Raw genomic sequence first — 12,451 nt, forward strand, 5'->3', positions numbered from 1 at the left:
TAGGTGGGCAAAGTTTTAAACACAATTGAGATCTGCAGATTTAATTCTTTTATTAAGCTAATGCATCAAAATATAAGCAAGTGTCAGCAGTGGAGAAAGAGTATAAGCCTTTTTACTGTAACTTTCTCAATTGGTGTCTCTAGGGCAGCGTGTTGGCAGCCAGGAGATGGAGAGGCCCCGTCACAGTCTGTCAGTGAAGACTGCCTGTATCTGAACATCTTTGTTCCTGCCACCTCTGTAAGTAGGAGAAAAGTAGATTTTTTTATTTTTTTTTTTTTGTAACTGAGGACTGTCTCTTTTCAAAGGACATTTAATTGACATGAGTGGTTGTTTTTCCTGTGTTCACAGAGCCTGCAAAGTTGAATTAGGCACTCAGGTGTCTAAAAACTAGAAATAAGAGAGAGACAAAGAGGGAAACAAAGTACAAGAAGAAGATGGGGGCAAAGGTGGATAAATTAGGGACAGAAATGGCAGTGTTCCCGCAATGAGACCAACTGTCTGGGAGCCAATAATGCAAGACAATACATCAACACTTGCCACCAGTCAGGGAGCTGCTGATGTTTTTTTTTCATCCTCATATTTACTGTTCCCCTGTTGACATCTGTGGGAGATCTGTTGAGGAATGAGAGTGGCAAGCAGTACTAGATTTGTGGCCAGCTCACAGGGCATAAAAATACATGTTTCAGAAATGACTGGGCCAGTGGTACAATATGAGGAATCGTCATTGGAAAGTTCTTGATTTTCTCATTCTGAGCAGATATAAAAGAAAGCTTCAAGTTAAAGCTGAGCTAAAATGATTGGCCAACCCCTGGGGGGCTGGGAACGAAGATACTGAATAACATGTGAATCCCATTGAAGAGTGGGCCCAGAGACAGGAACTGTTTCTTTCCACACTACTGGAAATTTTCAGAAAGTGATGGTAGTTATAGTAGAAATTTATAAGTCTGTCATACTTCATGTCTGGAAAGAGCTGGTCTAGCTATCTGAGAGCAGCACAGAGAGTCCTGTGCAGGCCCGTTTTAATCATCAGAGAGACCAGCAGTCTGTCTTTTCCTTGCAGCATCAGACTGTCATTTTCCCTTGAGTGCAGTCACCGCTTATTGAAACCATCAGGTCACTGTCCCAGGCAGTTTGCCATCTGTGCTTAAGAGCTGCTTCCAAGATAGTTTATTTGAAAGCATTATATTTTCTACCATCTCATAGACTAAATAGGCTTGTCTCTTCTCCTGGCGGTCCTGTGAACTGAATTCTTCTTTTGTAGAGGTGTAAGGTAGAAGTTGATCCAATCAAGTCGATCAGTTTCCCATGCAGAAGTCCAGCCCAAGAGAGAACTAAAACTTCTGGTTTTGCAGAAGTAGCTGGGAGCAGAAGGCATTGCATTTTCCTGTCTCTTTTTGTGGCGAGCTCTATTTTTTCCTTACAGAGAGCTATAGTTATATATTTTCAGCCCACGGAAGGTTTAAATCAGCTAGTAAATATTGAATACAAAATCTCTTGAAAAGCAGTGAGTGCAGAGGTCATTCAGGAGCATTTCGAGCCTTAACAAGAGCATAGTGCAGGGACTGATGCCTGTCACCAAAGGACTCTCAAAGTATCAAGCAGTGAAGAAGGTGAATGACATCACTTCATTTTGCTTCCATAGCTACAAGTCCCACAATTGAACTGACACTTCTGACTTTTTTCCATCAATAATCATCACCACATGTCACACTAGCAAAGCAAAGCTGTGCCTTGCCTTTGTTTAGGAAGAATTTAATTGTAAGATCAAGACTTTAAAATCTCCCCTAAATAAGAATAGAAAGTGTACCCTCTCTCCTGTTACCCCATCCTCTGCACGTGTTATTTCCATCTTTAGTGCATCATCCCCATTGCACTGGAGGTTGCCTGGCTTGGTAGAGTTTAAATCTATCCCTGTGTTTTTTACAGAAGGATGAGCAGGGAGGGTTGGACCAGATGACCCCACTGGTGGTCCCTTCCAACATTACCCATTCTGTGATTCTGTGATGGAGAAGATGGTTCTGAATATTATGAAGCTTTTCAGACTTCAGTTGACTTGCAGCTTCCTGGTGGCTGCTGAACTTCATTCCCCTATTAGGGTTTGCTCATGGAACCTAAGACCTTGCAGTCATGAGACCATGATGGAGCTGCCAGGCTTCCCATTGCTGGATGCAGACTAGAAATGGGAATGCTACATCCATACACTTGACACTGTGCACAGTCCCAGTGCTAAATCTTCCCCTGAATTGCTCCATATATCTGTTGCAACTGTTGCAAATGGCTTTGGTTTGCCATTTCAAAATTTTGTTGCCTGTCTTAACCTTTCTTAAGCTTTTAATCACTGTAGAATTGGGTAAAGTCACTCAGAATGATGCAATATGCACTTTACAGGGCAGCTGAAGGTCATGGTGCTACGGAGGCTGTGGACACTTAGGAAATGCTTAGTATGAACCTCAGGCTTAAACATGGTGAACTGAGGGGATGGAGCAGGTTTAGTGTGATGGTTAATACTGTTTTAGCTGACATGGCTCAATGTGGTTGTATTTCAGAACGAGTTTCCATCTGAAAACAGATTATTTCATTTTTTTTCTTTACCCCCATCTCTCTCTGTGCTGCATGCAGTGCAGAAATGGGAACCACAGACAAGGCACTGCAAATTAGGCAATTTCAATTCGGAGAAGTTCATGAGAAAAAGCAGCATGTCTCAGTGCTTGCAATTTCTTGGGTTTTCTTGGTAACGTTGTCATGTTCACAAGAAGCCCCTGAAGTGACTCACCAGATATATAAGCGACGAGTGTGCACAGTTGTGAAAAATTAAGGGCAGCTGAGGGTTGTTTGTCTCCTATTCCATAATTTTTCAGGACATTGCAGCCATCTTCTGCTTCCCCTATACAGCCAGTCATGTTTTTTGCTGGAGACATCCTTTGCCAGAACAGATGGTGCTGCTGTGTTCAGCTAAGCTCCATCCAGAAAATAACAGCAGCAGAGCCCATTGCCCTCTAACTGCAGGGAGAACCAACCCCAGATATACTTTGCTGCTGCTGCAGGGGCCACCAGCCCTTCTTCAGAAAACACCAACAGCTGCCAATGCAGAAAGTGGGATGGTGGGTGTATGTAATCTGCTGCTGAGCAGAGGAGAGAGGAGCCTCCTTCAGGATAGTCCCGAAGTGGGCAATAGGGGATGAAAGTGCTGAATGTAAAGTTGAGGTTTCACTTTGAAAAAAAAACCTTTCTAGCATTGGAGCAGGCTATTCTGCTTAATTCAGCAGGAAAGAAAAAAAAAAGACAAAAACTGAAACAAACCCCCTCCATATGTTTCACTGAGGCTGTTTCTGCAGAGTGTCATCTTGGTAGAACTGTAACCTGCTGATATGTTCTGAGGTCTCCTGGGGCAGTTCTGGGTTTTTTCTACTCATGCAGCAGCAGCAGCAGCCTGGCTGCAGCCCTGCTGTGTGTGCAGAAGGGTCCACACCTCATGCTGCTTTGGGAAAAGGCCTCTGTTTCTGTGCAAAATGAGGTGGCTGTGCAAGGAGTGCTAACATGGGTGCAGACCATCGTAGCCCCTTCCCATCCTGAGAGTCCTGCTGGGCTCTCCTGGGCAGAGTACCTCTGTGTTTCCTGAGAGGTGAGTTTCCACCCTTGCAGACATAAAGTCCTTTCTGCAGGACCCCTCTAGGTATCTAGTAGAGGAGATTGAAGGAGCACGTAGTGTGATTGATATCAGTATGCAGTGACATTCTTTAGACCAGGCAGTGCTTAAGTGCTGAAGACTTGAGAGCAGGAGACAGCCCTGCACAGCTATTTAGTCTTGCTCAAGAGGAAGCAATCCAACAGGCCTTTATCTTCTCCTGTTTCCCTCTTGTTTGAACTTTTCCTGCATGCTTGTGTGAAGCAGATATGCTTTAGCAAAGACAAGCACACCATATGCTCAGCTGCCAAGGCAACAGGAGCTGCCTTGGGCTAACCTAGAGGAGATGTGGACTGGTGGAACACAGTGGTGCCATTAGATCTGCTTTATACTGGACAGAGTGCCCTCTTTAATGGTATATAAGTCACTGTGCTGGATTTGTGGACAATTGTGGACAATAGCCACTGAATTGCAGACAGATAGCCAGATACCCCCTCATTATGGTCACTCATAAAGAGCTGTAAATGGCTTAGATAACGTTAATGGGGAGGATGCTTGTGTCCTCATCAGTGACTGACAAAAGCAGTTGTCTACAGGAATAGTAAGCTGATTGTTTTCATGGCAGGTCAAAAACATGTCAGTGTTGCTGTTCTTCCACAATGGAGGGAGTTACAATGCTGAGGAGGGAAAAATAACCTTGGATGGATCCTACCTTGCTGCCGTCGGTAATGTCATTGTCGTGACAGCAAACTACCGGGTCGGTGTCTTTGGCTTCCTTAGTACTGGTAAGTCATGGATTTCCAGAACAAACACAGCTATGGGATAAGTTGTATTCTGTAACACTTCTGCTTCTGATTTTTATTTTTTTTTTTAGTTAGTTTTTTAACTTGAGAGTTATATATTTCACTGATTGGGGGTTTTTCCTTTTTTTTTGAAAAGAAAAATAGCCAAGAAATGGTGATGGCTAGATATGAAGAGAAAGGGGAAGGGCTGGAGGCAAGGGGACAACAAAAAACCAAACTCAAGCATCCATATCAAAGCACTGGTTAGACTTCTTTTTGCAAATGCAGCTGTGGGTATTGTTTTTTGCAGACACACATGAAGATAGGTTAGGCATCAGAATTCCTGCTAATTCCAGTGGCCTACCATTGTGGGTATGGTTTTCAATGACTCCCAACTTCCAACTTGTTCCATCCAAGAAATTTTGCTGATGCTCTGTTGTGCCCATGTGAGAGTGGGGAAGAGGCAGAGAGGGATAACTGCAGGTTCATGGTAAGAAGGATGTGAAAGGATGGAAAGTATGGCACAAAGATGGTTGTTTCCTCAGCAGTTCAGCTTGACTTCTCCTCTGAAGGACTCGCCACATTTCATTTGAATCTGTTAGCCCTCTGTACTGTCCTGGATCTGAGTGAACACTTGCATGTTCTGTGTTTGCAACTCTTCCCCATACTCTAGTGTAAAGGACACTTTTGCTCTCCTATTGGCCCCTAATATCAATTGCTATTGAAAATTATACAAATTCCCATCTCAAAGAGGCACATACACATGAAAATGTACATTGGATCTCCCTAAACTTTTGTGGTAGTGCCATCTGCTCTTCGGGATTGTTTTTGTGATTTGTTTTGTTGTTGTTTTGTTTTGGGTGTTTGATTTTTTTTTTTCATTTTGACTTTTATTAGATTTACATGTTTAAGCAAATAGAGAATACTTTTCTTTCTACCATCTTTCACTTCTGCCTGGGGCAGGGGAACTGAGGTAGACCAGGAGAGAAAATGCAACAATTGCAAGTGGAACTCTGTCTCCCTGGGTCTTGTAGCAATTCTTGGCCTCTCTAGTGGGCATTTTAATACCTTTATAACCTTTAGGAGGTTATATTTGCCATGCTTGCAAATACCAGACCTACATACTTTGCCTCATAATTCTTTTAAGTGTTCACTGCTGGGTGGATTTTGCCCATTTTGGGGTTATAACTGCAGTTATTGGTTATTGTTTCCCTTCTCTGTTGACTGTTTTGTTCAAAGCTCGCTCTCAGCAAAGCCCATCTTTCACTCAGTATCTAGAGATCTGGCACTATAAGCTCCTTTATTCAGGTGAGAAGTTGGCAATAGGTGTATCTGCGGGGGGGAAAAAAAAAAACACATCAGTTTTCATCAGTGCAAACCTGATGTTTAAGAAAGTGATACCATAATTTCATTTTGTCTAGAGCCAAATGCAGCGTGGATATGTTCTATGGGAGCTTCTATTACGCAGCACTGCCCACACATTGCCCACTAACCTCCTTCAGCCTGGTGAGCCTCACCTGGGTTTCTTCCTAAGTGGAAACTGATGGAGGGGCTGAATATTATACCCCAGTGTTTATGTGATGGTCCATAATTTCGGGAACAGGAAAAGTATTCAGTCTCTTTTTCATGAGGATCTGCTTACATGTCCCAAAATGTCAATAAATGGGCTTGGTGTTTGTCATTGGTATTCCTGCAAACCTTCATATAGAGGTGGTTCATTTCACGTTGGGACTATTTGGGGACCTTTTCCTCGTTTGTACTGTGGGGCTGTGACCAGAGAAAAGTGCGGTCTTTGCTGGCCTCGTCCTCTTTGGGAAGTCCTTGGTGTGCATTTGGGAAAATTCTACTATCCTAGAATCATAGAATATCCTGAGTCAGAAGGGACCCACAAGGAATATCAAGTTCCAACTCCTGGCCCTGCACAGGACCACCCCAAGAATCACACCATGTGTCTGAGAGTGTTGTTCAAGCACACCTTGAACTCAGACAAGCTTGGTGCTGTGACCACTGCCCTGGGGAGTCTGTTTCAGTGTCCAACTACCTTCTGGGAAAAGAACTTTTTCCTAATATCCAACCTAAACCTTCCCTGGCACAGCTTCACACTCTTCCCTTGGGTCCTGTCACTGGCCACCAGAGAGACATGACCAGTAGCCACTGGGGATTTTCAGTGAATGTTGGCAGTCTGGGTCAAGTAATAGAAGGATTTTCCTCAATCAAATCCTTAATGATATTCCAGGCATGTTTTTTCATTCTTCCTGAAAGACAAATCCTGGTCCTTTGGAAGTAAACCAGTAGTTTCAAAGGAGGCAGGAGCTCACCCTTAGGACTGTGGGGACATTAGCAGCATGACTGTTAGAAGGCTCTACAATTAGAAATAAAAGTTATGAACTTGTGAGTAATATTAATTTCATTATCCAACTATGAAAAGTGCTGAATCCTCTCAGGTTGACTTGTTATAAATTGCAAAACTAGAAATGAAGAAATTGAATGGATATTTAAGGAACTGAAGAATAGTGAAAACAACAGATTTCCTTTTGTTTGGTTGGGGTTTTTGTTAGTTCTGCAGCTGTTCTGGTCTCAGTGGCAGGGCCTTCTCAAGAACTGAAAGAGCTCTTATTCTTCTATGTACAAATGATGTTTAATTTAATTTGCTATCACCCATTAATGTTACAAAAGGAGATGCACATTCTTGCTGTGCCTTTACCTCTTGCTTTGCATCCAGAAAAATTAGAGTGAATTGCCAGTGGTAGAGATGGCAAGGATATGGAGAAGACAGTCATGTTTTTGGGTTTGATTCTTATAAGATTCCATGAAGTCGTATAAAACAGAATGATTTTCATGCTTTAATTTAGCACTATTGTTCTTCTTCCATTTGGTAATAACAGAATTGCATATGTATGTTCAGAGGGAAGCAAACAAAGACACTGGTTTCTTTTCAGTCTCCCATGGTCCTCAGGAATGTGATCTTTTCCTACAAAAAGGCAGTGGAAAAGATTCCTGGCAGACATTTTTCTTTTGGTCTAACTCTGTGAATGTCCATGCATGCATCTGTTCTCCAGTGTGGTACATTTCACAACCTGGCTGTGGTTTTTGCCAGGGCAAAAGGAACTGATTGTATTTCCCTTTTAAGACTTTTTGTTAATTATACTGTTAGCAAACTGTGTGGCTAAAACATTTACATGGATTTACATATAAAATTTTCTCCACCGAGAGGATTGTCAAGTATTGGGACAGGCTGTTCAGGGCAGTGGTGGAGTCACCATTTAAAAGATTTGTAGCTGTGACACTTGGGGACTTGGTTTAGTGATGGATCTGGCAGTGCTGAGTTAACACTTGGGTTCGATGATCTTAAGGGTCTCTTCCAACCTAAATGGTTCTGTGATTTCACTTCCTCTGGGGATGTCTCACAAGGAATGCAGCAAATCCTTAAAATGAGATTTCCTTTTCAACAGCACAGAGTGGGTTTATTGTTGGATTGAGGACCCTGGGAACTGGTTGTGGTGTGCAAAAAAAAAACCTAAAACCAAACCAATCCCCAAAAACTAACCAGGGAAAGTTTTTCCTCCGTTGCTTCACTGGTATGACTTGGACTGTTCATCTGAAACTATGGCTATAGGTGGAAGATTGTAGTTTTTTGGGTTTTGGACCACTTAGCTTTTGGCTGCCCTACTGGAAGGGTGTTTACAGCAATGCCTATTTTTGATGTGGGTATCTCTAAGCCCTGCAAGGTAACCAGTTATCTGTTCTCCTTTGTATTTATTCTGCTGCTTAAACTGGTATGTTTGATACTCCAGTAATTCATTACATTAGGCATATTGATATCTACCACAGGATGTAAACTTTCAATTACTCTTTTCCCAAGACAGGACTACATCTCCACAAAGTGGCAACTTTTTATTCCACTCACTGTTGATTTTGATTCACTAGTTTCTGAACCTACCCTTACTTTAAAATTGTGCTATTTGGTCTTGGCAATGGAAGAAACAAATAGTTTCAGCTGTTTTTCTATTCATGGCTTTTTTTGTCTTGCCCTGTGGGGCTTTTTCTCCACAAGTTTTAAACGTTTTAAAACTTAAAAATAAATGGCTCATAGGGGATTATAAAGAAGTAGACAGTGAATAATCATTTTCTATTCCTTTCTTAGAGACTGTGGAGTGATTATTTATTTCTGCTTTTGTTGATATAAAATTAACCTTACCTAAGGGGTTGCATCATTAGACATTTTCAACATAAGTTTCCTATTAATGAGAGTATCAGGTTACCACTTGTTGGGGTTGAAAAGAAAGTGTTGATACTTAGGCATGGGAAATACATGATTAATTATTTGTTTTCATGTTAACAAAAATATGAATATATATATCAGATCTCTATCAATGGATGATCTCAAAGAAGGATAGAGATGGAGATATGACACATTTTAAAAATAATTTTAAAATAATAAAGAAATGCAAGTTATGACTTTTAATGATTGGTCAGACAAGGTAAGTGTAAAAGGGATGTAGGAAGGAAACCTGCAATTAGGTGCACTCCAGGGAAACAGTCAATGATCCTTATGGGTCCCTTCCAACTCAAGAATCGGGGAAACTCACAGATTTTTTTTGGTGTGTGCTTTTAATTCAAGATCGAGCTACTTATGTAGAAAAAGAATCTTATGGCTAAATTTGTGGATACTTGAGCCTGTATTAGAGTCTCCTGCCATGATGTGTCCTGATGAAGCTTAGAAGTTGGAGTGTTATTTTTCTATCTGTCTATCATCAGGACAGACAAAGAGGCACCTCCAGAGCTGCCTGGTGGGGTGGTAAAAAATGAAATGGAGTCAGTCTGTAAAGTGATATCCTTGGAAGAGACCACTTTTATGGTAGCAGTTTTGTCCAAGTTCAGTTTCAGGAGCTGCTAAAAACGTGACATTTAGTCAAAACTTCATATGTTTATAGTTTTATTTCTTTTCAGCCCTGTTTTATTTTCTACAACAGGTTCTGCTGAGGCGAGTGGGAATGCTGGCCTTTTGGATCAGCTGGCAGCTTTGAAGTGGGTGCAGCAGAACATTGCTGGCTTTGGAGGAGACCCCAGCAGGGTTTCTTTGGGAGCTGACCGTGGTGGGGCAGACATCACCAGCATTCACCTGCTCACACAGACAGCAGATACTGACCTTTTCAGGAGGGTGTTGTTGATGGTAAGTTCCATTCCTGCTTTAACTTCATTGTGAAAGGATGTTGTTGCAGAGACGAGGATGTTGCAGTGTGTGGGTGCTGGTTTTATTTCATCCATACCTTGGCAGCGCTAATAGGGCTGTTATTGCTATAGCTATTTTTCATCTCACCTGTGACTGTTATCTCCAGGAGCCGAGTGCTTCACCAGGATGTACAAGAGATGCACTTTGGTGTTTGATTTACTCATAGTAAGAGTCTAGTTTTCGTCACTGTGGTTTTTTGTGCATTATATAAATAACCTTGTTTCATAACTTACAGGTACAACAGCTTAGTTTCCATTCCATAAATACGTTTGTTGGTCAGCAGTTTTTAGACTCTAAAACTGGTGAGCCAAACTTCTGTATGTTAGAATATCCAATCTTCTTATCTGATCTTATGGCAGATTTCGTTTAAAAGAAAAGGACGTTTCAGAGAGTAAAACTGCATTTACTGATGGGCTTATTTGCTGTCAGCTTGCACCATTTTCTTAGTCACTCCAAATGATCCATGTTTTTACAGCCTTTACTGTGTTGAATCAGGACTTTGAGATCAGTTTTATCAGCGTCAGTACTGCCATTTATCTTTACATAAGAGTGGTGTGCTCTGAAATAAGGCTTGATCATCAGAGGAGGTTTATATATCCAGCAGAAATGGTACTTGGACAAAATGACCTCTCTGCCAGCAGGGTTGACTTTGAACAGTGAGCAGTGGGACAGAATTCTTGGTTCAGAAAACTTAGAGCCCAGTTAAATAAAATCTTGTCTTGGAAATAATGACATCTTAATTTTTCTTCAGTGTGCCCTTGCTTCAGAAAACATAACTTGCCTTTTGCATCCCTGTGGCTCAATAAGTTTATCTTAATTGCATCAATCTGGTGGGGAAGACAAGGTAAGTTGTTGAAAATTGCTGGTCAGTAGCTGGGGTTTTTTTTTTGTGTCATTGTCAGACAATTCCTCACACAGTTCTAAGATTTTGACTCGGCTTTTGCCATAGCAGGTAATTTACTAGGAGATTCAGAGTCCTGTCCTCTCAGTTTCATCCCACTTTTACTCTGAAGTCACAAACCCTTTACTGACATGATACAGTGCAATTTACCAGTTGAGCAACTTGGGAAAGGGAAATGCAAGAACCTCTTTGCTTATTATTACTTCTGGAGTGTAGTTCCTCATTACATCTTCTCTTTTATACAAAAAAGTCTAAACTCATTCTTTCTCCTACAGCAGAACATTGCACTTGCCGCTGTTTTCCATTATTCAATGAGCAGGCAGGTGCATCAGTTCTTTCCACTTACCTGGTGTTTGTAACAACAGTTTTCTTCCTGGGACTGTGCAGAGCACTGTCTTGGCAAAACCAGGATCTCCACTGATTTAAGAGAAGTGTTAATTATTTATCCTGACAGCATCACAGTGGGTGTAGTTTTCTTGTGAAGCACACTGACAAAATAAAAAGCAACCAACAGTAGCAGAAGCTTGTAGCTTTAAAATATACTTGATTGTTTCTTTTTTAAAAAGTTTTTTTTTTATTAAAGTGATGCCAGATGCAACTGTTGGTTTACTCAGATTTCTCACTTACACCTCCTGTAAAGGGATGTGTCTTGCTTTTGTTCCCAGACACCAAAATCATTACTTTTAATTTTATTGTAAAAAAGGAGGTGCACACAGACTAAGAATCATAAAACTGAAAATATCTACCAGATATAGCTTTCCTGAGGGAAAATCCCATGAAGCAATACAGCTCTTCTGCAAAAGTCAGCTTTGTGCTCTTTGTTTTGGTCTTTGCCATGCATGATAAAACCAGATTGTTTCTGAGCATGCAGAAAGGTGTGATGTATGAAAATTTCTTTACAAGAAGACAAACACCTGAAATAGCAAAATGCTTTTGAGTCTCCTATGTCTGCCCCATAATAGGTGTTTTTTTGGAACAGATCTGTAAACAGTTTGCACAAAATCAATAAAAACCCTTCACGAGGACCTTTATAATTTATTTCACCTTTCAGTAGTGTGATTATAAAAAAGTGGTATCAGTAATTATGGTCTTATTTTAAATGGTTTAAGAGCATTGACCTGTCATCTGCCTTCACCTTCTGGTTAATTGATTTATTTGACAGTGCAATTTTGATGTAGAAGAGTGGATCAATGGTATGAATTTCAGGAAGCTGTGGAGGGGCAGCTATGTTAGATGTCCTCTTCAGGCATTCCTGCCAGGTGTCAGGAGGTGAGCTCCCAGCCTAAGGGAAGGCACCTCCTGACCATGGAAGCAGATCAGCCAATATTGGAAAGAGAGGGTTTATTGTCCCTCTGGAACTACTGCAGACAGGTGCAGGGCTGTCTGACATGGACCATAAAATTCCCTGATCCTGCTGATGAGCTACACTTTAGATCCCCTTTCTTCCCTCTTTTCCCATCTCCTTTTCTTCTCCTTTACCAGGCTCATTCCCTCTCAAACAAACCAACCAGCTCTGATTACTTTTTTTCCATTGATCCCAGTTTTGTTACACCCCTACCCCAGTTTGGTATTTCTGATGTCGTGCCTTAGGTAGTCTCAGATTTGTACGGAATCGCCTCGGTATTGTCGGCCCTTGCAAGGTTGTGTTTCCCTAAAGGTCCCTGATACAGTCTTTCAGTTATTTGTGAGAAATGACCAGGCCTCATAGAATTTCCCCATAACCATCTATAAAATTCAGCCATCCCTAAGGCACGTGTAGTTAGGATTTGTCACCTTCTCATGTCATTACTGTGAGGAGGACTGAGCGTCTGCACAGGTTGCCCAGGGAAGTGACCAAGTGCCTGCCCAGGTTGCCCATGGAAGTTGTGGAGTCTCCATCCTGGAGATATTCCAAAGCCATCTGGACATGG

The 12,451-nt window shown here is 41.6% G+C and overlaps 1 protein-coding gene across 1 annotated transcript in view; it reads left to right on the plus strand.

Moving 5' to 3' along the window:
• LOC114066587 (thyroglobulin-like) overlaps positions 1-12,451 on the plus strand; it is a gene marked incomplete at its 5' end in the record, with an annotated part of 129,421 nt that overhangs the window by 56,032 nt on the left and 60,938 nt on the right. The window contains 3 exons of the mRNA XM_027901380.1: positions 144-237; positions 4,251-4,410; positions 9,381-9,580. Coding sequence (XP_027757181.1) covers positions 144-237; positions 4,251-4,410; positions 9,381-9,580 — 454 coding nt within the window. The remainder of the gene's footprint in view (positions 1-143; positions 238-4,250; positions 4,411-9,380; positions 9,581-12,451) is intronic.

Source organism: Empidonax traillii, unplaced genomic scaffold (assembly GCF_003031625.1).
Source record: "Empidonax traillii isolate 1590-97213 ecotype Southwest subspecies unplaced genomic scaffold, ASM303162v1 scaffold781:size518241, whole genome shotgun sequence".
NCBI lineage: Eukaryota > Metazoa > Chordata > Aves > Passeriformes > Tyrannidae > Empidonax > Empidonax traillii.